At 34.0% G+C, this 27,315-nt stretch overlaps 1 protein-coding gene across 5 annotated transcripts; it reads left to right on the top strand.

Moving 5' to 3' along the window:
• Window positions 1-323: 323 nt before the first annotated feature.
• LOC147404295 (RING/U-box superfamily protein) lies at window positions 324-26,588 on the top strand. 5 transcript variants are annotated; one of them, XM_086440172.1, is made up of 16 exons: window positions 324-472; window positions 565-636; window positions 3,396-3,546; window positions 6,035-6,132; window positions 9,680-9,741; window positions 9,838-9,929; window positions 10,518-10,641; window positions 13,731-13,817; window positions 15,432-15,525; window positions 18,558-18,665; window positions 19,628-19,728; window positions 21,211-21,276; window positions 21,376-21,463; window positions 22,661-22,721; window positions 25,312-25,375; window positions 26,341-26,588. In XM_086440172.1, exons 2-16 carry the CDS (start codon window positions 576-578, stop codon window positions 26,470-26,472), a joined length of 1,389 nt encoding a protein of 462 aa, XP_086296298.1. In that variant the 5' UTR covers window positions 324-472; window positions 565-575; the 3' UTR covers window positions 26,473-26,588. The 5 variants fall into 5 exon arrangements, with proteins under 5 accessions (XP_086296298.1, XP_086296297.1, XP_086296299.1 ...); XM_086440171.1 differs by lacking the exon at window positions 324-472 and having other exon boundaries at window positions 479-636; XM_086440174.1 differs by lacking the exons at window positions 324-472; window positions 565-636 and adding an exon at window positions 708-1,128.
• The last annotated feature ends 727 nt before the right edge of the window (window positions 26,589-27,315 follow it).

The following is a 27,315-nucleotide window of genomic DNA, read 5'->3' as shown; positions in this document are numbered from 1 at the left end:
ATTTAATGTAATTGTATATTTATTAGTGTTATGCTATTTAATTCGATGTATTTTATATGTATTCTAGATGTATTATTAATATTAAAAATATTTTGATCATTTTAATAAAATATAATAAAATCTAACAACTCATATCAAATAATAATTATCAGATTTTTAAATAATACAACACTTTTACAAGTCTTTTCTATCCAACAAATTTTCTAGTACTCCAATTTTTTTTTATAATTATTTCTAATCGTAAAATCTAACAGTAAAAATTGACAGCGTCACCAAACGGGCTTGTAATGCCTACTTCTTGTGATGTGACCTCAGTCCCATTCTATCTCTATTCTTTATAAAGAATCTTCTCATCTTCCCAAAGAAGGAAGGTCAAGAGAAAGCCGATTGACTCCGTGCCACGTCAGCCGAGTATCGATCGAGTGAAGACTGTCTAGTTCAAATATCAGCACTAGTGTGACCTTCGTCACAGGTTACCTCTATTCTCTACAAAGATCTTCTCATCTTCCCCAAGAAGCAACTCTCTCCTTATTTACATTCTCCTCCCCCCTCTCTGCTTTTCAGAATCAGATACAATGGAGCCTGGAGAATCTTCTGGCTCAGCAAACCCCATTGAAGAACCCTGGGCAAAGCTTGGTAGGATTCGAGAAATTTTTTTTTTTTTGTGCCTCCTTCGTTTTCTCTGTTAATTTCTGAAAACCTCTTTAATTTTAGTATCTAGGGTTTTGACTATATGATTAGATTTCAATGACTATGAACGGGCACAAGCAGTCCCTTTAAATCCCTCGTTCGCCCTAATCCATCATATACACATGTTTAATTTCGTTGCATACTTTACACAATTCTACGTATGTATGTACGTACGTACGTATGTGTGTATGCATACACATATATTTATGTGCATTGCACGTGTATACACAGTAACAAAATTTGGATGGTGAGGGTTCAATTCGGTTAATTTAGATAAATTCGGAAAAGTTTGATAAAGAAATCGGGAAAATTTTGGCGAATATGCAAATAATGTTTTTGGGTTTCCTATCAAAACCCACCATCTTCAATCTCCTTAGAAAAGCCTATTTTGTTCTTGATATTTGAATGTCGAAGAAAATAGAAATTTGAGGGTGAAGAGTAAGAATGTTACCATATTCCACGATCAATGGATAAATTACCAATTAATTTGTCTATTTAATTGGCTAATCCCTTATTTGTAGAATTTTACTATAAATATATTTAGTGGAATTATGCGATTATGTGAGTAAATATGTATGCATGCCCGTATGTATGTCATTTGTGTTTGTATGTGTATATGCTGTATGGTGGCATATGAATGAATCATAAGCTTGATCCTTAGTGTATGCGTGCATGTTTATGCATATATGTATATTTGTATGTATGAATCGCAACCTTGATCATTAGTGTTAGGTGTGACATTGTATTTTCCCTTTGTTATGTAATTCCTAATTTGAATTGTTTATTGTCGTTAGAGTTTTGTTGATAAGTTTTGTCAATTAGGCAACCCAAAGTTTTCCATTACAAAGCACTATATGGTCCCAAAGCTTCTATTTGCTAAATATCTGTAGGATGGTCTGTCATTTATATAGCCTTGATTTTGCTATAGTTTGTCATTTGTATAACCTTGATTTTGCAATAGTTTTAAATGTTCACTAGGCCTTTTATCTTAATTTTAAGCATTTTTGAATATGTCCACGTTTCTTTGATTCATCATCATTCATTTTTCCAGTCTTATAAACCCTCACAAAGATCTTCTGATTGTTGTGCTAGATATGTCTAACATGCTTCGATTAGGCTATACTTTTCCTCTCTGACAATATTTTTAGTTTGTAAATGTCTTTTCATCCTTTCATCCATGAAACTTACTACAGTAGTTATAATAATCCCGAGTGTTTTTAAACACTAGCACATAAGGTGAGGCGCTTCACCAGTCAAAGCCTCAAGGCCTCAAGCGTAAGTTTCATGGGCATGCATTTTTTAATAGATTAATAACTAAACGAGTAATAAATAAATAGAAGAAGAAGCGGAGACATTGAACTACATCTTAATATTTCTATAGTTAAATATCCATATCGAATATTCCAAACCCTTCAAAATCCAATTGGTATTGAACCACATCTATATATTCATATCTCTATCTTTCCAAATTTCAATCCCTTGAACAAAAATCAGCATCTTAGAGTGTAACAACCATTTTATAAAAAGAATAATGCCCCTCTAACTCTAGAAGAAGAAGAAGCAGATGAGTAGTTTCAATGTGGTCAGAGAAATTGAAATAGGGAAGAAATGAAAAAAAATAAAATAGTAGAAGAAGACAAAGAAGAGTCAGATGGCTATATAATCGACTAGGGTTTTATTTGTGTGTGTCTATATATTTCATCACTATGTGATGATTCTACAAAAATAGATAGAAAAAAATATAACACATCCCCCATAAGTGTACATGTTAGTCAAAATCTCATAGAGCCTAATGGCATAAGCCTCCAATTCTTTCGAAAAATTGATATACCTTATTCTTGGCCTCACTTTTTTCTTAATTTATTTCTCTATCACTTATATACCTTTTGAAGCCCCCCCACCCCCACCCACCCCACCAAAAAAAAGCCCCCAAAATATCGTTTGCTAAAACCTTCAACATTAATTAAACTTGAAAACGTATTAACAATAAGTTATCCCTTATAATGGTTGTCCCCCAGTTACTAAAGGATCTTCTGTCAAACTAAGTTTCAGTCAAAATTACATTGTTTGAAACTTTGAATGACTGATGAGAGAATTTAGAAAATAACAAATTAGCAGGAGTACAAAATCAGCATTGCCACCAAAAAAATGTATCTTACACATCTGCACTCTGTTAGACCTTCTCTTGCATTGGTCACAAGCCCACTTTCAGACCCTTCAAATGATCTCAGTCATCTATAAATTAGTGGCGTCGTTTGTAGAAAAATTCCCGACCGCCCTATATTTAGTATTATATTTCATTGGTCAAGTCATCATTGTTAAAGCTGTGTGAATCCTAGGTAGTGCCTGTATGGTCATGCCTTTTGGGCGGGGTCAAAACTTACCCAACAAGGAATTTTACTGCTTTAGGACTTTCAGTGCTTGGCTTTTCCAGGTGCTATTCTATCAATTAAATGGTTCGGACATCAAAAATTGGTGACCATGTTTGACACTTGTAAGAACATTTGTGCATGTACACATAGAGATGCCTAGATTGATTTTCTAGAATCCTTTTTCCCTTTTCATTGTTGGCAAAGCAAATATATAGTCATATTTTACGTTTTTTTTTATAGTCTTTATTTTGCTTTGAGCATGAAACCACCTTACCATTGTCTTATTGTCGACTGCGTGTTGTCATATTGATATTATATTTTTATTTGTTATAGTACCATTAGATTCAAAATATTCAGATGTTGACATAAGGTCAAATGAGATTGTAATAAGCTCGGAGATCACATCCTCTTCACTTGACAAACATGAATGGTGCAAAATAACAAGGAGTCCAAACCTATATTCAGCAACAATGCAAAATTTGAGGTTTGTATTGCTTTTCATTGATTTAGTTATTTTGAAGGTCAATCCTTGTTTCAATTGTGATGCCTTATTGCAAAATAATCTACTTTTGATTTTGAAATGAGCTTAGTTTAGTTTATTACTGCAGTTATGTTAAGAACTAAAAGAAAATTAGGCCCTGCATCGAAACCTAGTATTTTTCCCTATAATTTTTTCTTTAGAAAGAAATTTCTACTATTTAAATAACTATTTGAAACTTGAAACACTAGAAATTTCCTTTTAAGGAAAAGTTGTCTTGGACCCCTTATAGGGCCTAATTGGAAAATGAAGTATTGAAAGATTACAAGGTTGCAGACCAAACCTTAACGGGGAAAGGAGCAACTTTTCATCAACATTTTTTGACTCACTAGACTTTTAAGCAGGTCCTACACCGATAGTCCCTTATTATTGGCCGAAGTACCCAGCTCCAATTCTATTTCCACGATGTTCTCTAGTAGTCTTTTTAAAGGTCTGTGAGGCTTATGCTTCAAGTTGCAATTCAGGGTGAGGTTCATAAAAAATGTTCATAGTCAGAAGAACCATAAAAGCAGTTGAGTCTTACGCCTTAGATTGAGAGGCATCCAAAAGGCGTACGCCTCGGTGTGAGGCATGGCTGAGGTGCTAAATTTTTTATTTTTATAAAATTATACATTTAACTGTACTTTCTATTTTCTGCCTCGCTCAATTTCTTCTCCTTCCTTTCTTTCTTAGGTTCTTCCATTTGTTTTTTCTGTTGGCATGCAATATATTACATTTTATATAAATATATTTGAATATGAAATAGTAATATATGCAAAGAAAGTTGTTGATTTGATTTGAGTTGATTCATAAATTTGTTTTCCTAGTACTTAGTGTTACATAGAGAAAGTTATTGGAAAAATTATATTTAGTTATACCTTTTTTTTTGTTGTGATAATTATAAATTTATTGAGAGGAGAGAAAAGCAAATACAAACGGTGGTCGAGATGACCAACCACAAGAAAAGCTAACAGTTACAAAGAGAGTCCCATTTAAAGATGAAGTCCTCAAAAAATACACCCTTAAACTCCGGACATAACGTACACAAAAAATACATCAAACCCAAGACACTCAATATCAAATCATGAACTGAAGAAGTCACCCCTTTAAAGATTTTCCTATTCCTTTCCAACCATAATCCCCAAGTAATAGCTAAAGGAAGAGACCTTCAAAGAGTTTTTTTTCTCCCCATGAACAAGGAGCAATCCCAACTTTGGAATAAGGATAACAACGAATTTGTGAACACATTGAAAACTTTGAACAAACTGAAGAAGTGGGACCAAATGGAATAAGATAGTTGACAATACATCAAAATGTGGTCTACACTTTCACCATTCGAATTGCAAAGATAACAATAATTTGGAGTCACAAATCCTCGATTGATTAAATGATCGAGGGTGGGTAACTTGTCAAGGGTTGCTAATCATTTGAAGAACCACACTTTTTCAATATATAAATATAAAAGTAATTATTTATTGCAAAATTTTTTAGTTACTCAAATACGTAATATTTTTTTTCTCGTTGAAATATAAAATAGTGATATTGTATATGATTATTAACGTAGAGGATTAAAACTTGGGATTCAATTTCGTTTGAAACTTGAAGTTTGAAAATGTGTGGTGGCTATCCTAATTCATATATATATATATATATATATATATATTAAATATTAGTTACTTTTATATATGTTATATTATTTATTCAAAACTCCATACATGTGAGGCTTAGCTTTATGGCTCTAGACTCTGGTCAGCCTCATGCCTCAACGTCTGAAAACATTGTTCTTTAGAACCCATTGACCTATAGCCTCTTGCATCTCCCTAATTGACCATTCTCTACGCCATGCCCTGATACAGTCAGCACCCACCTCCCACTTCCAACCTCTTGTGTTGTTGATTCATCTTTTGAAGTAGTCCCGACTCCTGACTACCCCATGATTTCCTTTGTCTTGATTCCTGACCCAAGGAGTTTTGGTCATCAAGTTCATGTAAAACCCATTAATTGTCCACATCAGGCATCTTGTAATCGAGTTGGTCCCATTGATATGCCACTGAGACAGTCCAAAGGAATTTTTTCCTGTTGACCATTTTCCTTCTATTTGATAAAATTTGTGCTTGGTTTCTATGAGACACTTTTTTCATTTTCATGTTGTTTTTATTGTGGTAATAATTGCACTTTTATTGTGCTCTCAAGCAATTAAATTATCATAGCAGCAGAAGATGGTAATTGATTGTGATGAACATTTTCCCCTTCAAATATTCTATTTTTCACTTTTTGATTGACTGAAGATGTGAAGGTTAACAGAGGTAGTAAAAAATTACTTATTGATGATCACGACACTCAATGTCACCTTTTTTTTTTTATGGGTAAAGAATTATTTTGAAACTGTTTTCTTATTTTTAGTTGACAGTAGAATTATTTGTTTTTTTTTTTTTTGTTTATTTTGTTGCTAAAGTTCAAATACAATAATTGTTAATGGAGCTGTTCTTGGGAAAGAAGATACAACGGTCATCAATTGTGGAACTGAAATTGTCTCAGGCCCTGATAGAGAAGGTTGGCTCTTACACATACTGGTGACATCTTTCACTTTCTCAAGTGGTGTTTGTGAAATTAGTATGGTACAAGGTTTCAGTTAATATTGCATTATCCCTCTAATTATAATTATGAAAGGCTAATATTTAGCATTTGTTTAATTATGCAAACCTTTGTATTTCTTTGATCCTGTTGATTATAATCTTGTTCAAAGACTTCAACATATAAGTTAGTGTTAAGTATGGAATTGCGGGCCTAATACTGTGGTTGCAACTAGTGTTTGAAAAAGAAAGGGGTCTATATAAGTTTTTTTTTAAGAGATATAAAAGTTTATTAAATAAGAAAAGGAAAAAGTGAGCGGCCAAGGTAGCCACTCAACAAGGCAAAGAGGGGAACCGAAATACAACAAAAAAATAAAAAAATCAGGGGGAACAAAAGAGGCCCCATCTAAACAAAAGCTCCTTTAAACTCTTTGCCTCCAGCGAGTTGTAATGCTTGAGTTTTTTGAAGGTTTAAAGAAGTCCATGTAAATTATTAAAAGTTTAACTAAATGAATCAACAAAATAATAACGAAAGAAATGAGAGAAAATGTTAAGGTCTCAGTCATTGTAGATGAATGCATTGAACCGTTGGGGGAAGGAATGTCGTGTATAGTCTGCAAGATCAACATGGAGAAGGCGTATTGATCATGTTAAGGTTTCTACTCTAGACTATATGATGGTAGGATAGGCTTTAGGAAGAAATGACGGTGTTGGATCCGCACATGCATATCTTCGACTTATTTCTTGTTGATGGTGAATGGATCGCCAACTGGATTCTTTAGAAAGTCAAGGGGTCTTAGATAGGGGGTCGAGAAGGGATGTCATGTGTCGTCTAACAGATCAACATGGAGAAAGCATACGACCATGTTGAGGTTTCTGGGCAATGTGATCATAGGTCGAACTTTAGGAAGAAGAAATGGTGGAGTTGGATCTGCACATGCATATCTTTAACACATTTCTTGTTGATGGGAATGGACCCCCCCCTTCTCCTTCTTTTATTATGGTCACAATAGCCATTTGTAGAATTAAATGATGAATATTAGAGAACTGGTTCATCGATGGGTATATGGTGGCAGTGGAAGTACTTTAGATTTCACTTCAATTTTCCCTAATGCTATCTTCTTCTTAGAGGTTCATTTGGATAAGATTCAAAGCCTTTGTCTCACACTTTTGTGCTTTGAGGCAGTTTTTGGTCTCCATTTTTTGAGAAAAAAGTTGTGTATGCTGTAGGTAGGTTTCCAACTTTGGGATGCTGGCACAAGTTATGGGATGTTCCATTGCGGGGCTCCCTATCACATATTTGGGCCTATATCTATGAGCCGACGACAAATCCAAGTTACTATGGGACCCAAAAATAGAAAGGTTTCAAAAAGGCTAGTCCTATGGAATATGATTTCCTTATGTAAAGGGGGTAGGGGAAGACCTAATCAAATGTACTTTTTCCTGCTCATCAATTTATTTTCTATCCATGTTTTCAATCTCTTTAGATTTTTTATAGGGTAACAGCGAGGATTGCTTCAAATCTCATTTTTGTTAGGTGGGTCAAGAACAAAGAGGGTTTAGTTGTAAAGAGGATACTATTGCCACACCAATTTAAAATCTCCAACAAATAATATGGGGTGTGAGGAGTAAATTCTAAAAAAAATCTTGTTTCTTTGTCTGTCTTCTTCTCATCTTTCGACCAAGAGAAAAACAAGCTGAATGAGGTACTCTCTCTCTCTCTCTTGCAGTACACCTCCACCATTCCCTCCATTGATACCACTAGCATTGTTGATCCAACTAGTATAGGAATCATTAATTCTAGATCCAAGGTTCCCTATGTCCATATAAGTGTAGAAGAGATTGTCCTCAGATCCAATCTCTTCGAAATTAGCCGTGGAGGCAACGAAGGGATCTCCAAGAAGATCTAGATTGTTAGGGAATCGAAAATTCACCTCGGAGTGTGCCCTTCTATGGCGAGAGCCTCTGAAAGAGGTGATGGAGTTTCCAAGCATCTATGTCTTGTTGTATTTTGGGCATTTTGAGAGTGAGGTTTAGTGTTTAGATTTGCAAGATCTTGCATTTCCATGTCTCTCTCTCTTGTGATTTGGGGACTAGGTTACATGGAGATAAATATATATATATATATATTTTGCAAGAACAACTTAGACAAATTTTTATTTTTATTTTTCATTTCCAATTTTCATTCCAATCACTAGAGATTCAAGTAGTTACTTACTTGAATCTATGGTAATTTTTTTTACTTGAATATATGTTGATTTAGAAGGCATCAAAGGTGTTTGATGAATTATGTAAGAGAAGAATGGATGCAATGACATCTCTATTTCACAGCACTGTTTCTCATAGCTTTATTAGTTAAAAATGAAATTGATGAGAGTCTCACTGTAGAACAGCTTGTTGACTTGACGGGGTTTGATGTCACTTAGCAGAGATATTCACTTCATTGTTTGGGCAATACTTCTACAGATTTCCACTTCATCTCAGATTTTCTTTGTCCTAGAGCATTGGTGTGTAATAAAGAAAATGATGTGCACATTCTTTTTTATTGGTGTGGCACATGTAATTTTATTAATTGGTGTGGCAATAGTAAAAAAATTGTTGTGGCAATAACAACACCCGTTGTAAATAGTTTAAAAAGATGAGCCAAGCTCTACTAGCATAATGGCTCTAAAGATTCATGAAGTAAATAATGACCTAAGGAGAAGTATTATCGCAGGAAAATTGGGACAAGGGACCAAGGGTGGAATTCTAGGCTTCCTTTGATATCTTATGGTAAGGGAGTATGGAAAGGTACCTCCAATATCCGAGAAAACTTTAATGGGGGCATCTGGTCTAAGGTAGGGTGGTTCCTTCTTTATTTTAGGAAAATATGTGGTGTGGTGAGATTGCTCTTAAATAGGACTTGTCAACTTCCCTTCTATATATGCAATGGTTGAGAATAAAAATACCTTTCTTGATGTTTTAGTTCATGGGGAGAGTGGAATGTTACTTGGAATCATGGTTTAACGTGCAATCTTGATGATCGGGGGATTGACTCCCTTGCTTCTCTTCATGAAAGACCAAGTAGGTAGGAGTTGAACTCGACCGAGAGGGCGATGCAGATTAGATACCCCCCCCCCCCCCCGGTTCTTATTTTCACATAATTTTAAACTTAAAAAAGGAAGAATCACTAATTCAAAAGTTTCTTTCTTCATTTGGATAACAATATTAGATAAAGTATTAACGATGGATAATTTGAGGATTCATAAAGCAAAAATGTAGGCATGAACTGACTATCGCTATGGGAGATTTGGGTCAAGTTGCTTGTGCAAATGATAAACCGGTGATCTCCGTTACAGGTTCACTTTCCTTCTCTTAACAATAATAATAAAAAAAACTGATAAACTGAGCACCATAGTTTTGTTCAGAATACATCTGTGCTAACACACTATTATGTTTGATGAAATGGTAATATAGCATTAATCTTGGCTCATATTATCCGGCATGCATTGGTTGTTGTTCACCTATAATTCTTTTGATGTTTCTAGGGTACGTGAGTTATAAATTTGAACTAATGCCAACTTTAGAAGGCTGCAAGAAACAGTTAAAGGTAACAATAAATTGATATTTGTGGGTTGTCAGCTATTTATGCCTTGAATATGACAACTGCTGACTATTCCTATCTCTGTTTGTTTGTGCATGTTAGATATCTTTAGATGTTGAGCATGCAAAATGCAGCATTTGCATCAACCTATGGCATGATGTGGTAACTGTTGCCCCTTGTCTCCACAATTTCTGGTGTGTAATTTCCAGTCTTTTTCTTTTGATTGATAACAATGTTAACAAACCAACTACTACAAAAGACCTATCTGTTGGAGAGGGGGTGAACTATGAATATGAGAAGGTCACAGGGCTTAACTGGGGTATGGCACACACGAAAGTGGAGGAAAATATACACTCGACACCCCCCCCTCCCCCTCACCCATAAGGGTGGAAAGAATCGAACCCCTGACCTATATGAATCTAGAGCTTTGATACCATGTTAACCAATCAACTACTCCAAAAGACCGATCTGTTGGAGAGGGGGAGAATTATTAATGTAAGAGGGTCACGTGGCTTAACTGGGGTACGCACACCTGAGAGTTGAGGAAAATATACACTCAACAGCAACACCCCTTAACTCTTTTAAGATTGATGACCCGTTTACAAGTGAAGGACCGATATTCCAATACGACTCCATAATTGACCTGTCTTCAAAAACTGGGCTGTGGTGCTTTTTCAAAATTCTCAACATATGGCAAATGGTCCTAACAAGCTTGTTTCTCGTAACATCAAGTCATTTTTTTTGTTTAGTTTATAATCAAATCCTGCTTTTTTTTTTTCTAGCAATGGGTGCTTCTCAGAGTGGTTAAGAAGGTCTCAGAAGAAAGGTCCAACTGTTCTCTGTCCCCAATGTCGAGGGGTTGTACAATTTGTTGGAAGAAACCATTTTTTGCGTAATATTGAGGAGGTAGTTTCTTAATTTTAATCCATTATATAAAATTGGTTTGTATACTTGACATGCTATGCTATCTAAGTGTCTGAGTTTGCTTTCCTCTTTCATGTTGCTGGAATAATACCTTCAATTTGCCAGTCCTGTTGGATATTTGAGTGTTGCTGCATATTTCAATGTCCGCTTTTCTTACTATTATCTCTAATTCTTTTTGTTTAACTTAGGAGCATGATTCTTCTTGATAGTATGCCACCTTCCATACATATGGGTGGCTTTTCTAAATTTGTAGTATCTAACTCAGAAATTAAGTTTACATGCTTCTGCAAATATTTCCGGAATAATATATGCGTTGTTTAGCTAATTTTCAAAATCTTTTTATGTCACGCCCCAAAAACTCAACCCGAATCCTCATGATTCCCAAGTTGAATCCAGAGGCATGATATAAAACCCGTATCATGATAATCAATTCATAAACGTAAACGGCAAATAATATAACTATATGTCATACCTGATCATTTCTCAACAGAACAGACACGTATCCTCAAACATAAAAAACACTTGACATATATACATAAAACAGTAATGACATACTATAGTGTTCATAATTACATAACCAAAAACGATAGCTAAAGACTTAAACCTAACTCTAGTTTAAGACTTATAACTAGTAATACCCATGCTCCACTCCTGGAAGCTTGGACTGATCATCTATAAGGCCCTGGCACTGAGCCTCCTCGGAAGGATCACTTAAACCAGGTGCGCCTGAAATTTGATGTCGTAGGGGTGAGTAACAGGGGAGTTACCCAATAGGGGAATCTTACAATTCTAAATAACAGCATCCTATATGCAGTTTAAACATTCTAAGAATTCATAAATCATGCATATTTGATATTCAACACAATTAAAAATAATTGAATTCCGATGTCATAAAACTTAGTAGGAAATTAAAACACTTAAAAATCTGAAGAAAACAATTGTTCATAATATAACATCAAATAATAGAGTACTATAATAGAGAGTTGAGGGTCACGACTGATGTGAACATCTCAGTCAAAATATGATTATTCCAATACTTCACCAGTGTGGAACCCCACCGTTAGTTCCTGATTCTATGGCCAGCCTCTGCCACAATTTGGGTAACTGTTTTCCGGCTCAGGTTGGCCGTTGACCAAGGCCTTAAGAAACGGGCCAAATCAAGTAGGTCATTCTTTCTTGACTACTCTAGACTATTAATGATCATTAACTAGCCATCTTCATCTATGCTAATCTGGCGTGCATGTGATCCTCGATATTCTCTATCAATTATACCACTATCTACATCTTGTTCTCTATTAAAGATAGAAAAGAAACTCCCGAATTCCTGTTGTGATGTTGTGTTCTTATGCATCCCATAATACATAAGAACTCAAACAACGCAACTGTTATCCTAGAATAACACGTCATTCCGGAAATATCACAACATGTTATTCTTTATAGGTTTTCACAATCTCTTTAATAAATCACTAAAATACTACATATAAGTATTTATTTTCTTTTCAAAATGTAATGAAAAATAAAACATACACGTGTTTTAAATACCCAGTCCACTCTTAAATGTACAGTCTTATCTCTCTTTTCTTTTTCTTTCTTTCGTGTCTTACACGACCCTTAGTCGAAGCATTTCACTCATTCGTGTCTTACACAGTCTATGACTGAAGCATCACTTCATATTTTCTCTCCTTTTCGTGTCTTATACGGCATACGCCGAAGCATCTCACTAACTGGGTATTTTAAAAGCACGACATTCAATTGAGAACTCGTTCTCATATTCATTTTAATAAATTACTTTTCTACCCAACTTTTAATTAGAAACATTTCTTGGAAATCCATCACTAAAATGATTAAAGTAAACTGTCCACCAGTTTAACTTATTCAAAAATCATGTATGTTTATAACAATGTGAACAAAATATGTATTGTGTAAAAAAAAACAGCAACTTATATAGTTGCTGTATTTTCTTTTTGACAAGTACAAAATACGTATAAATACGTATTAAGTACTTATAAAATACGTATAAATTAACAATTATTTTTAAGCATGAAACTAAAGTAAACATAGTAATATATTATATAAAAACAGCAACTTTTAAAGCTGCTGTATTTTATTTTCAATACGTATAAATACGTATAACGTACGTATAAACACGTATAACGTACGTATAAAGCAACCATTTTTTTTTTATATTCTATCCAACAATCATGGTGTCAATTTAATACAAAATAGCAACTTTCATAGTTGCTGTATTTTGTTTTTAGTATATATAATTACGTATAAACATGTTTAAATCAATTACAAACATGTAAGAATTCCTTTTAAACAAAATATCAAATACTAGCATGCTTTAAAATCATAAAAACAATAATATAAATATGTATAAATAATATGCATGTTGTTAAAAATTTACAAAACAATTTTAACTTTAAAATTTCTAAGTCAAAATTATTTTTAAAAACAAAACAAATTGAATTTTTATAACTATAAAATCAGCAATATACATATATATATACATACATATACTTTACTAAAACCATTATAAATAGTTGTAAGGGCCTACCTTATTTCTTTTCCTTTCCTTCTTTTCTTTCTCTTCTTCTTTCTTTCTCTTCCTTCTTTTCTTCTTACTTTTCTCTTCTTTCTTTGTGTAAAGAAAATGAAACAACAATTAAAAAATCAGCTAATATCTCTATTTGATGTTTTAAAAAAAAATATCTAGATATTTTAAATATCTAGATATTACAAAATTCTAATTCTTTTAGAATTTCTTACAAATATCTTAGTTAATTTGACTTAGTCAAAGTTGTTTGACTAGTCAACAATAATTGACTTGACTTGACTTGAGTCAATCATAGTTGACTTGACTTGAGTCAACCTTAGTTGACTTAGTCAACATTTTTTTTTTTTTTTTCTAAACACTACATTTTAATTCATCATGCAAGCATACATCTACATGATTCTTTTTTTCTTCGATTAGGGCTACAAAATAATATCCTTCCATCTAATTTAATGGTCTTATTTATTTTAGCTCACGCCGTGTTTCAACTTTCATTTTGCTTATCTGCTTTGTATAGGGTTTACAGGAAAGTGATCCTTCATTGAAACGTTCCATTGAAGAAGTTGCACTTTTAGATGGATTTGCATCAATTAAATCAAACCTTGTGAGTAATTTTTTTTTGTTGAGCTGCTAAGAAATGTTCCATTATAACAAGTACGGATTTTTTTTCCCTGCTAACTTTGTTTTATATGGACTACAAATTATTTTTGCAATAGGCGTACATTTAATCAGTTTTTGTTTTGTTTTGTTTGTTTTTTTTGGGTTGAGAGGGGGGGGGGGGGGCTTGTGATCCACTTGCTACTCAAGCAATGACGTTGCACTTATACTTAACATGTGGTGTAAACATAGGAGTGGGATCCAACATTTCCATATCTTATGTAGGAGAGCTATTAGGTTAAGACACATTATGTTGTGTGCAAACTCTTTAGTTTGTTCATCTTTTTCTATTTTTATTTTCAATCAATAAAATACTAATACTTTGAAATAATTAGAATATAGAATTATTATCTTATATTTTTCCCTGAATGTGTGTGGGAGCCAAATTTTAAGGAAACAATAGTGTTTATATGGGTTTTACTAGGTTGAGAAAGTATTTTCTCTCGATTTAAAATTTTGATAGTTTCTAGGAAATAATGCAATTTATCTATTACAGTTTTAGAATTCCAGTGGAAATGCTCGTATCATTGAAAATTTCATAAAATGAACAGTGATTTTGATGGAAATTTTGCAGTAATAAAATGTAGGTGCCTTTAGATGTTGGTACTTGGAGAAAGGGAATCATTTTTTGATTTTTGGAAATTATGGAAATTTTAGTACTTTCATTCTAAATAATGTGAGTTCTTAAATAAAAATAAAAATAAGGGAGATTTTATTGAAAGGGTTTGTAAGTTACTTGAATGATTATATTAGACTAATATATTTTACAATTAGTCATAAAATGTCAAGTTGTTCGGAGCAATATATTTATTTTGAATTTAAGATGAATATCAGTTATATTCTTAATTGGAATTCAGAAATAGTTAATAAAAGATATCATTGATAGATCATGGCGAGAGCTTTCTAATAGATCCATATTAATGAAAACCAAAATCTTTTGGGGTTTTAGAAATCGAAAAGAAAAATTACTTCGCTAGAACGTACCAAAGTCGGATGCCTTAGGAAAGGAATGTCTAAGTAATAGTAAATCCCTTCCACAAATTTTGACAAAAAAAGAACGAGAAGAGACAAAAGACCATAATGAGTTTATCGAGGCTGTTTTTTTTTTTTTATTTTATACTTTTGTGAAAGGGCTTTGGTTCTGTTTGAACATTCTTCACTTGATTGATAAGAAAAATAAAAATAAAATTTTTTCTTGATGTATGACTAGAAACCTGCTGGATAAATGTAAAATCACCGTGGCATGTTTATCGTGATCTTGTGCATTCTACAAATATGTTAAAAATGCATCCAAATTGATGCTTTTTTGTTAAAACAAATGTTATTTTCTTAAATTACATTTATTAAGTATACCTATCAAGAAGAGGTAAAAAACATTAATCCCTTATATGCATGAATGTGTTGACATGATTATAATTTTGTATTTTATTGATATTCTCATGGTGATTAATATTTTGGTCTACTACCATACATCATTGGACTTTGTACTTAGGTCTTTATGTGTTACCAATGACTATGTTCATAACTTCTATTGATATGTTTAGTCATTAACTTGTGGTAGGTCATCGGCAATGGAAAAACGCCACGTCGGAAAAGGCCACATTCATCTTCAAATGAGGAAAGTTACAGCATAGATCATTCTTGCCCTCAATGTGGTAATATTAGCTTCCTACAGTTCACTTGCAAAGAAATTATTTGTTTTAATGAGTGAAATTTAGCACAGTCCGTAATGCCATTTCACACTTCATTTTCCTTGAAGTCAATGCAAGTGATTGGTACTTAATCCTATACCTTAGCGTGATATGGCATAGTAATTGTTGCCAAAGTTTTATGGCATATAATTGCATTTAGATTCTTGTAATGGAAAATTTTATAGAAAAGGATCAAATATTGCAAAACTAAGTCTTTGAGGGAAAAGTAAATGAGAGAAAAACAGTTAGCTTATGCAAGTCATGGAATACGCTTTTGATATAAGCCATAAAAAATACTACTTTGATGCAACATTTACTAAGGGTCTCAAGGCATATCCTGGAAAGCATATACCTAATGAAGTGAATGCCTTAGGCAGCTGGGTGCGCGCCTGAAGTGCTGTGGCACACATATTTCTCTGGCATATATCGTAACTTTTTTGTTCTTTTAAAAACTTAAAACGGGATAGGGAGATGTTAACATTCATGCATCCCGAGATCCCAATGCTGCGTTCACTATGCTGAGATTGATACAATGGGTGTACACCATTTACATATAATTTTGAAATATTCGATATGGATACGACATGGATGCAACAGTGATTGAACCTGAATAACTTTGCCATCACATTTAAGAACACTGGTTTGTATGATTCAAGCCTCCATTTCTTGGATTTTCCTTGTTACTCCCATTTAACTTCTACTTGTTTGAACCAGACAGAGAAATCCAAAGTTTAAGCAAAAAATCATGAAATGCATGCTCCAACATCACTCAGGCCTATAACGGTTCTCTATTGTAATTCTGGGAGCTTTGATACTAGGGTAGCTGTAAATAACCAAAGTACCAATACCAGTAGGATTCCAAACCCAAGCTTTAGGGATAAGGCTTTGATGATGATGACCACTATCAGTGGGATACAATACAAATATGGGTATGGATACTTCATGTATATATTTATAGCACAATTCACAAAAACAACGTGTTAATATGAATATTAGTTTAAATCAGTACTACCACACTATTAATTTATAGTTAATATAAATTGAAATATTTATGGCTTTTAGTTGACTGTCATACATTTTTTTGTTGTATGTTTATAAGCACGTGTATCTATGCGTGTCCTCATCACAACATTATATCAGAAAGTATCCATATTATAAACTTCAGGAAATAGGTAAGATGCCCATGTTTGTATCCTTGCCTTAGATTTTGGAAAACATCCAACACATTCTACTTGCCACTTTTGGTTCCATGTATGCATTCCTACACGTACCAGCCTCATGGCTCCAGGGTTCACTTAGTTGGGTTCTCTTGTGTCAGGTATTTGATCATATGTTTGAATTTTCCTTTTATTGTGATTGAGGGTTATCATTGCTCAGGATTTTAGGGCTATAGATAGTAGGGTTTGTTACGTATCGTAGAAGGATTTTTTTGGGTAAGTTGTTAGTGTGCTTGTGGAGATCCATTTATTGGATGTAAACATGAGTTATTCCCATTATGAAAATACAAATCAATTTTTTATCCTTGAGGAGGTTGTTCACCTCAGAGAACATCATACACGGCTAACCATACCATAGATATAGCAAATGGAAAGACGCTCATAGAGAAGCATACAAACAAACAAACAAAAGAGAAGTGTAACATTTAGCCCCCTTGAATAATCAAGTATACTGATCCTTTTGTTTTTTGATAAACAAGGATATTGATCCCTTCGAAGCGGTTAATCTTTTCTCTTATTTTCTTTATAACAAAAAATATTTACGATGTGTGGGAATCTTCCATTTAACAAAGGAAGCAATTTCCATCAAGCATTAATGCTTTCACAAAACCATTTGCCATAGAACTTGCAATGAGGGAACTTTCAGTTGTAAAATAAGAAGCTTTTGTTCCACTGTTGGTAGGAAATACATAATATGTGATAGGAAATATTTTATTTAGACGGAATTGAATGGAGGAACATGATTCGTTAAGCTGACTCCCTAACTTTTGGGATAAGGCTTTGGTGGTGATGAATATATAATCTTTCTCCATTTTTCTTGACGAGTAATTTTGAATTTTGAATTTTGAATTAAGGATTTTATTATCGGGACCAAAGTATCTCTGTGCTAACAGACATTCTAATCTAATCTTCGGTACCAATCACATTCTAGCTTTTATGGAGCTCTGATGTTCTCATTAAACATGTATTCCTTAGTTGCAAGAATCCGTTGGCCATTACTCAAGGTACCATTCTTGCACTTTCTCCAACCTGAACAGAGCAGTAAAATACTTCTTTACAATGCTGCCTTACCTGAGTCCTCTCTTGCAACCTCTCCAGTTTTTGTAACTAAGGTTTAAACAATATTGTTCAATTATTTTTTTAGCACCTCTTGAATACTAAAACTGCTAGGGGATTGTTATTTTAGGGCTTGAGAATCTTTGCTTTGTCATGCTCTTGGCATCTGAGATGCACAGAGGAATATTTCCTCTCTGCCTTGCTGTTATGCTTTGTAATTTGTTAGCACTTACCTTTGATATTTATTTAGTTTTGAAATCTGGAAAGTAACTGCTGTTTGAAGTATTAAGTGTAATATTAACTTTAATTAATATTACTTGGTGTTATAAGTTTGGTTTGCTCAATGGTCTTTTGTACCAATTTTTTTTTTTTTTGGCTTGGTGGGGTTAGTGGTTAACAGTTAGCATATTAGTATAAGAAGGGGTTCAAGGGGTTTGAACCTAAGACCTTGGGAACAACCTCCACAAGGTCTTACCACTTAACATTAAGTTATTTAGATGTACACTTACACTCTATGGTCTTTTTTACCCTTTTTTTTTTTTTGTGCTTGGTGGGGTTAGTGGTTAACGGTTAGCATATTAGTATAAGAAGGGGTTTGAACCTAAGACCTTGGGAACAACCTCCACAAGGTCTTACCACTTAGCTAAGTGGTCCTTCTTTTGGTCTTTTTTACTCTATATTTGATTGGGTTATATACGTAACTGATTCAGAAACAATCAACAGGCGCTGAATTTGGTGGATTCCAATGCAATCGGACCACTGCCCATCTACAATGCCATGCATGCGGGGGAATGATGCCGTCCAGAACTGACATTAGTGTGCCCCAACACTGTAAGCTCTCTATGTGGGTCATACACTACAATCATGGATGAATTTGATCTTTAATTAAAACTATGATTGTACCATCATTTTTTTCTCCTCTTTAAGAAACTTATTTTTTTTTTATGATGAAAAAAAAGTACGGAGGAATGAAAATAAACATCCAATTCCCTACTTTTTATTGTACAAGTCTGAACAATATATCTTAGTTTACCATGTCATTCTCTCACATGGCACATCCTTTGCCCTAGTAGATTGAATTTTTGTTGGAGATCACTAGCCTGATTTTTTTAGAGGCAGTTATTACTTTGGGATAGTTCAACAAATAAGTTGCGAATATGCAGCTAGCACCAATACGCATTGTCCATCAATTGAATTCCATTTCGGTTGTTCAAAATGTGAGAAAATTAAAGAATGAAAATCATTATGATAGTGACCGTGGAATGGGAGATTTGAGTGGAAGATGAGAAAATTGAACTAAATAGATCGCAGCAGTGGGTGATAATGTGTGTTTTGCCACCAAACCTATTCACCACTCAGTTTTTTTATCCACCATAAAAATTTATTTATCTTTGTTTCTCTCAATACTAATCTTTCCTCTGAGCACTGATTCCTCATAAAAATCATTTCACGATTTTTCAATGACGGTTCATGTGTCCTGGAATCTGACATTCTATTTTTCTGAGATACACACCAGATTGTTTTTGGTTGGTTAGGGTCTTCATAGCAGGCATGAAGCAATTTTATTATTCAATCTTCTTCATTCGGAGTGATAAATTTTCGACATGTCCTTGTACATTTATTTTCTCTGACTGAGGAGATTTCAAACCCGTTTTTCTTGAACATCTGACAGTCTAGATCCTGCTGAATCCACATATTTTTTTTGTTTTTGCATAAGGTTATCACAAGAATTGTTCTAAATATCCACACATTGCAACTATTTTCTTCCATTTTTAGCAGTTTCCCTCCTGCAGGTTTAGGATGTGAGAGAGTATTTTGTGGGGCTTATTGGCAGGCACAAGGGGTGCTTGTAAGTGACTCTCACACAATTTGCGGTCATGAGAACTTCAAGCCAGTATGCACTTGTTCCTTCTTCAATAATTGTTTCAAAAGTACTTATAAATTCTATAACATGTCCATGCTTTATGTGCTTTTGTGTTCCACACAAGGTTATTGAGATATTTCATTAAAACAGCCAAATAGGTAGAAGTTTTACTTCAAATACTACAATCTTGAACATGTTGGTAAGTGATCATATTCTCAAGTTCATGTATTTTGCCTACATGTAAACATGGACTCTATTTGAGAAATGGATCAGATGGTTGCCATTATATTTATTAGAAGTAGAATAATTTATGCCCAATGAATTAAAGTTCTACTGCATCCTAAACTTTGCTTATTTAAAATTTGGAATTAATTCGAGAAAGTTTAGTTCTCCAAGAACAACTTCAGAGAATTATTGCAAAGCATTGGGAAAAACCAATGGTATTGCAGGAAATGGTAGAACAAGTTTCATGGCAATACTTATAATATCACAAACAACCATTTGTAGTAACACATCCAAGATGAATGGTGCTCAACACTTATTTAGCACAAGTATCTCATAGATTTGAGTGTTATTAATTGTTAAAGATAATGCCATTAAAATAATCAAATTTCAATTAGATCATTGACCTTTCATAACCATATTGACTTACAACCCTAAATGCATTTAGAGTTAAATTTAAGGAAACCGGGTTTTCCCCAAACTTTTGGTTTTCTTACCTCAAAATCTTAATGTAACGAATAACCACGTATGAATGCATCAGAGATTTGTTGATGTGCTGCATTTACACATCTGTAATAATCTAATATGGCTTAAAATATATGAAAACACACACGAAAGAATTGCAACCCGAGGTGTTTTTGTTTTTCATTTGGACCCGTAAAATTTGTTTTATTATTCAGAGAGCAATTAATGGAGCGATTAATTTACTTGACAGCCTCACAAGAGCAAGAAAATATGGAAAACAATTGGATGGAAGTTCTTGAGCACATATCATCTGTTTTAAAGTCTCGATTGGGAACAGTAAAAATTGCTAAAATATTTATTGGTAAACAGTAAACTTCAATTTGTCGGGTCATAAATCGATGAAATTCACCCCTAATTCATTAATATCCTTCAAAAGTTTTCACCGGTGAGATGAAGTGGCTGCATTCATCTTCGTATTGCCTCAATATCTTAAAAACTCGATGAGTCTCATGCCATTACCAGTCATGGAGCAAGAAACCAAATCCGTATTCTTCTGACCTCAGTTTGTTTTCCAATACATAGAAAGGGGTGTTAATGGTCTTGCCTTGACCTCTATGTCACGAATATTCGGTAATTTTTCTAATCTTTATAAAGTAACGTACCAATTCATTTGATTTGAGTAGCTATGCAGTGCATTTTTTTTTATTAACCACTTTTATTTTAATTTCTTGGAAAAATTTTATGCTAATAATGTTGGTGTAAATGTGAAATATTTATTCTATACCAATACTATATGAAACATGACATTGAAAATCTGATCTGCAGATTTCTGAACATACTACCACGGGAATTCCATTGTTGGCGCACGAAAATAATCAATACGAGCAAGATGTATGGATTTCTTTATACTAGGGTGTGAAACTAGTATAGTTGTAAGTCGTAACTCCATTCTCGATGTCTCATTTTTGACATTTTATCTTGGTTTTTCAGATCACGGAAAGGTGCATTAGGCAGACAGGGAAAACATTGCAAGATGTTATTTCAGAATGGATAGTAAAGTTGAACAACAGACAAATTGGTAATTGTATTTTGTGTCAAATCTTCATTTTTGTGTCCTTTGAAAAGTAGAACTCATCAATGTGTTGCATCCCTATGACGCGATTACGCCAGATACGCTGGTGTAACATGTTTTCTTCAAAAGCTTCCATCCACTATCAGAAAGAATGATGCTACAGAGATATGTTCCTATACATATTTTAGAGAGCTGCTATTGGCACCCCAACTTTTACTTATTACACCCCAATCAAAAATAAAGAAAATAAGTGAATGGATGAAAATAAGTAAAAGTTGGGGTGCCAATAAAAGCTCTCTAATTTTTTGCTAGATTTTTATTTTTTTATACATAGGATTTTATTTGAGCATAATTGTAATTGTAAACAACTACTGAAATCGTTTGAATGGGTGTTATAATGTTTTGTAATGTTGAGATTATAATCTGAACCACTCCTTGGTAATGTTTGAAGAGCTTTAATCTTTAATTGGGGGTGATAAATAATTTAAGAAATTGGGGTGTAATATGTAAAAAGTTGGAGTGCCAATAGCAGCTCTTTTATTTTAAGGCATAATTTGCTCCACTTGACTCTTGGGGCTCTAGTTTCTTCATCTAGTTCTCTGGAGTCTATCTTGGATTTTTTCTACTATATTCTCCTCTTGGCTCTGTAAGAATGGACAGACCTCAATGCTCCACAGTATTCGTCCCTTCCCTTTTCATCCACAATGCCCCACAGCATTCCTCCCTTCCCTTTTCATGTATGGGTTTACAAAACTCATGCATATTAGCATTACTCTCAATTCTTGATTATTCCCGGTCTAATTAATCTTAGTGGATTCAGTTTTACTTTCTATTCATCATCCTCCTTTCTTTCTCTTCTTGCATATTAACATTACTCTCAATTCTTGATTATTTCTGGTCTAATTAATCTTAGTGGATTCAGTTTTACTTTCTATTCATCGTCTTCCTTTCTTCCTCTTCTTGAGTTCTTTTAAAAGAAAAATAAAGTTCTCTATTACATCTTCTTCAATCTCATTGCTATGCCTAAGACTGTTGAAATAAGAAATTGTACAACTTGTTATCAATTGATGTCATCAATTTATGCGATCCCTCCTCAGAAAGTGCATTAGTGAAGTCAGTTGTATATTCTATGCCTTTACATGCGTGGGTGGCTTAGATAACGTTATAAATTCTGCTTATGCTTATTATTTTCGTTCATTGCAGATCGAACAAGAATGCCTCTGAACCATGCTGAGATGATATCTGCTGGGACACACATATGCAAGTAAGTTTTTTTTTAAATATATTTTTTTATGGATAAGCTGGACTTGTACCCACAACCTCAAAGTTGTTTTGCAATGTGTCAAACCAACTGAGCTATGGGTCTAAGCCCATAGTTCAGTTATATGCAAGTAAGTTTCATCTTGCTTTGTAGCATCTCTTTATGTTGTAATATTCTATACCTGACAATGTACTTGAGGTTCTAGAGAGGATCAAGAAAGGAAGAAGTCACAAGATTGCCAAGTTGAAAGCATGGCCCAGTGAAGGAGGTTAAATGATCTTAGTCCAACACCCTAAGGGTTTCTAGTGCAGGATATAAAATGCGAGAAGGATTGTGATGCAGGAGCATCCCCGTACTGATGTGGGTCCTGCCTCAATTGATTGGAACCCTGGGCTATGGGATGAAGGGATTGATTCCTCATTTCTCATCAGTCATGGCTTTTGGGATAAATAGATGGGTCTCCCTACATCAAAAGGTATCAGAGCATGAGGTCTCAAGTTCAAGACTCTTCCAGTGTGAGTGTATGATGCAGGAGCATCCTAGGTGTGGAGCATCCCCGCACTGATGTGGGTCCCACCTCGATTGACTGGAACCCTGGGCTATGGGATAAATGGATTGATTCTGTCTTTCTCATCAGTCGCGGCTTTTGGGATAAATGATTGGGTCTCCCTGCATCAAATGGTATCAGAGCAAGAGGTCTCAAGTTCGAGACTCTTCCAATGTTGGCGTATGATGCAGGAGCATCCTCCACTGATGTGGGTCCCGCCTTGATTGACTGGAACCCTGGGCTGTGGGATAAAGGGATTGATACCGCCTTTCTCATCAGTTGCGGCTTTTAAGATAAATGGTTGGGTCTCCCTGCATCAGATTGGATTGATTTCTTGAAATCATTTCTTATACGTAGTTCATTAGACAGAGCTTCGGCCTCAAAGTGGTCTAAGAGTGGGTTAGCAGGAAGAGAATCACTAGAGGAGTTGGTTGAGGGGGATGTGCAATGATTTCTCCTTTTCATCTTTCCTTCGGAGAAAGAAGCCCTTAGGGTTCTAAATCAATTCTAATGAAAGGGAAGAGAATCATGGGGGGCCATATTCTCCGTTCATGACGTTTGGAGCCATTGAACTAGAATTGTTCAAGTTGGCAGATCAGAGGACTAAAAAAATTTAGTCCCTTGTACATCTATAGCTTCTTTTTAAGCCATAGTAGGTTCTGGGGAACCTTTGTTAATGTTGATCCAACAAAGATGCGTTTGGAACAAGGTTGATTTTGATGAGTATTTCAGTCATCTTGGAATGGAAATATTTCAACCATTTTGGAAATCAATAAAAATTTAAGGAAGTGATGGAAATTTTATGAAAAGTTTGCATTGGAAGTGTAGGAATTGAAAAACATACATTAAAAAAAAAACACTTGTAAGTCATCAAGCTATAATAAATGACCATATAAATTATGGAAATGAAGATTAGTAATGTTCCAATACATATTGGCACGAGTATCTAAGAGTCTGACACCTAAAACAACCATTTGCTTCTTGAAAATGAGAATTATAGTATCACATAACTACAAATATTTTGGTAATTTTAATACTATCTCTAGATCCTCAATAATCTGGAAGAAGGGACAAAACCACATGTTGAGTATCCTTTGGCTTTAAAAAAGATGTTGGCATTTTTTTAATAAAATTTTGTATCTATAAAAAACGGATGTTAGATGGAGGACAACAGTGGTTTTAAAGGTTTTCCATAGGGGATCAACATTTTTAGCAAACATTTTTTTATGTGTTACGAGAAAAATCATGGAATTCAGTGTGAGTGTCCTATGAAGGATTTTAGAAGATCAAAGGCTTGTTTATGGTCACAGTGGAGAGCAAGGAGGTTGCATCGATTAGGAATAAGATAGCTTGCATGATAATATAAAGCAAGCAATCAAAAGACCAAGTATGCATCCTCCATACACCCTAATTTATATTACTGAAGTTTCGTGGGCTAAAGTTAAAAGTCAAGTGCGAGGACGAACAGAATGTAATTGCAAAGATGGTTTGAGAGGACAATTAGTTGACACAATCTCTCCCTTGATATATCGACCTCACGAATGGTAGAACGGTATTATGAAAAAGACTAAGATAAACACTAAACTAGCCCTGGTGTGGTTATTAGTCACCGTGCCGCTATATTCGCGGTCCTCTATCATGCAATTATTGAGGAGCATTCACTTTGAAGAACTGATTTTTGGATTGAGGAAAAGTTTAAAACTACATAATCGTGGGGCTTATCTTTTGTAGGGCTGGGTACAGTGGGATTATTCCTCACTGACCCTTTTTTTCTGTTTTTATTCTATATAGAAAGGGTTTGTCCCTTGTTTTGCATATCTTAGTGTTTTAAATACTCCATACCTATGTTCATGTAATAATGGCCAAATTGTAACTTGGTTTATAGATAGTTCCATTCTGATAGTGATTATGTTATATCAATTTTCCTCTTCGAGAATAAAGTCCAATTATGTTTATTTTATTTGAGAATGCTAGTTTTAATAGTTTGCATTGATGAGATTTTTTGTTGTTAGTTGCTGTAACACCTAAATATGTATTTGAATGCAGAGATTGTTATGGAAAGTTGGTCTCATTTCTCTTGTATTGGTTTCGGATTGCAACACCTAAATATGTAAGTATTTTCCAATTTCAGGTATAATTATTTAGAAATAATCATGTGTGGCTTGTAAACATCTGATTCTATATCTTGTGACAGGTGTGTATTACTAGGCTTGCAAACTTATTGTCTAAATCAACTGCAAAATTATTATTTTCTTACGCTTTTCATGTTTATAATCAAAGAATGTTATGTGTATTTAAGAGGAATTGCATGAAAATATAAATAAATTAGGTGAGATCCCCCACCCCCCTATCTTTAGTGCTTTCATTTCAAAAGAATGTATGTCAACCATTATAACTAGGCTAATCTATATACAACACTTAATTCATACATTTGGTTATAAGATTGTAGAGGACAATGAGTTCCTTAAGTTTGCCAGTTTATTCGAAATCAATTAGGAGAATTTTTTTTTTAGGGTCTGGTGGTTAGAAGAAGGCGATAGACTAGTTCTTCTATAATATTGCCATTTCTCGAAGAAGGAACAATAACATCTCGTATGCTGTGGTGGATGGGATAGTTTAGTGGAGCAAAAGATTAAGGAGGAACCATTGTAAGGTTATAATTTAAGCTATACACAGTTTAATCATTTTAAGCCAGATAGGTTCAAAGGTGACGAGATCATTGAGTGGAGACTGGTTTTTTGGACCAAATGAATGATCTCTTCTTCTTTTTTCTCTTCTTTAAGACGTGTTCGAACAAAATGGGGAGTTACTTCACGACCTTGGTTCAAAACCCTTCTTCACCCACTAATTTCTGACCACTAACCCGCTTTCTGATAAAAAAAAAGAAGTATCGCATGTAGTTCAAGAATAATTGGTAGATTATATAAATGCCCACAAAGATTTTGCTTTCTGTTGCACTCTATTTTCTGTGATAACTTGTGTTGAATTAGGTAAGGTTGCTTTACCAAAATTTATTAATTTGATTTTGAGAAGGATTATTTCTTTTGCTTTGCTGATCTTTGTATTCTTGTTCAGCATCTTCCACCTGATGCATCTAAAAGAGAAGATTGTTGGTATGGTTATGCTTGTCGTACACAGCATCACAGCGAAGAACATGCTCGTAAAAGAAATCATGTTTGTCGTCCAACGAGGGGCAATAATGTGTAGTGGGTTTTAATGTATTTATATTTATAATCAAAGTGTTGAAGCCATTGTAAGGTCTGGTTTACTCGATGAAAATGCTTTCATGGTGGCAACTATTTAAGGATTCAACTATTTTTTCCCCCTCCCCTTGTGAATTTGGTGTGGATGTTAAGTCGATCACTTCATCTTAAATTTTGTTGGTTTTATGATATTCATCTCTTACTAAAGGGTTTGGAAGTTTGAAGTCCATTGATTATGAGAACGCATCAACGATAGTAACAAGAGAATTTTATATTGCAGATTGTGGTATTAACAAGTTAAGGATAGGAATAAGGGAAAATTACTTAAAGGACCCTGGTGGAGGGATTTATTTCTAAATAGTTCATAAGTTTTGTGCAGTAGTTTGATAGGATATTTAGTAAACTTTTTATTCTCGATGGTCCCTCATTATTTGTCAACTCACCGCCTTTTAATTTACTGTCGAGTCACCATGTTTTATTTTTTTGTCAAATTCGCTGTTTTTTCATTAAGTGTTGAATTCATAATTTTTACTGTTGAATTCGATGTTTTTTTATTTATTTTCTACTAAAATACATGGAAAGATAGACTAAAAACTTGAGATAATGGCTTGTTAAGATGATTTCAATCCAAAAGAACCATTCTTGATTGATTTTCATTCAAAAACTAAGAAAAAAAATCTTTGAAAATGGTTTCTTCTTCCTTCTTGAATCTTTTACGATGAAATGGAAGTCTTTCAAACTTGATTGAGATGTTAAAAATCTAATTTTTTTAAGATGAAAACGATGAGTTAGAATGGATAGGGCATTCAATCATGAGAAACATGGGAGATGAGATCCAGTGACTGTT

Source organism: Akebia trifoliata, chromosome 4 (assembly GCF_017979445.1).
Source record: "Akebia trifoliata isolate Shusen 1 chromosome 4, ASM1797944v1, whole genome shotgun sequence".
NCBI lineage: Eukaryota > Viridiplantae > Streptophyta > Magnoliopsida > Ranunculales > Lardizabalaceae > Akebia > Akebia trifoliata.
Note: the sequence above shows the minus strand (reverse complement) of the source record. Positions and strands in the feature narration are given on the sequence as shown.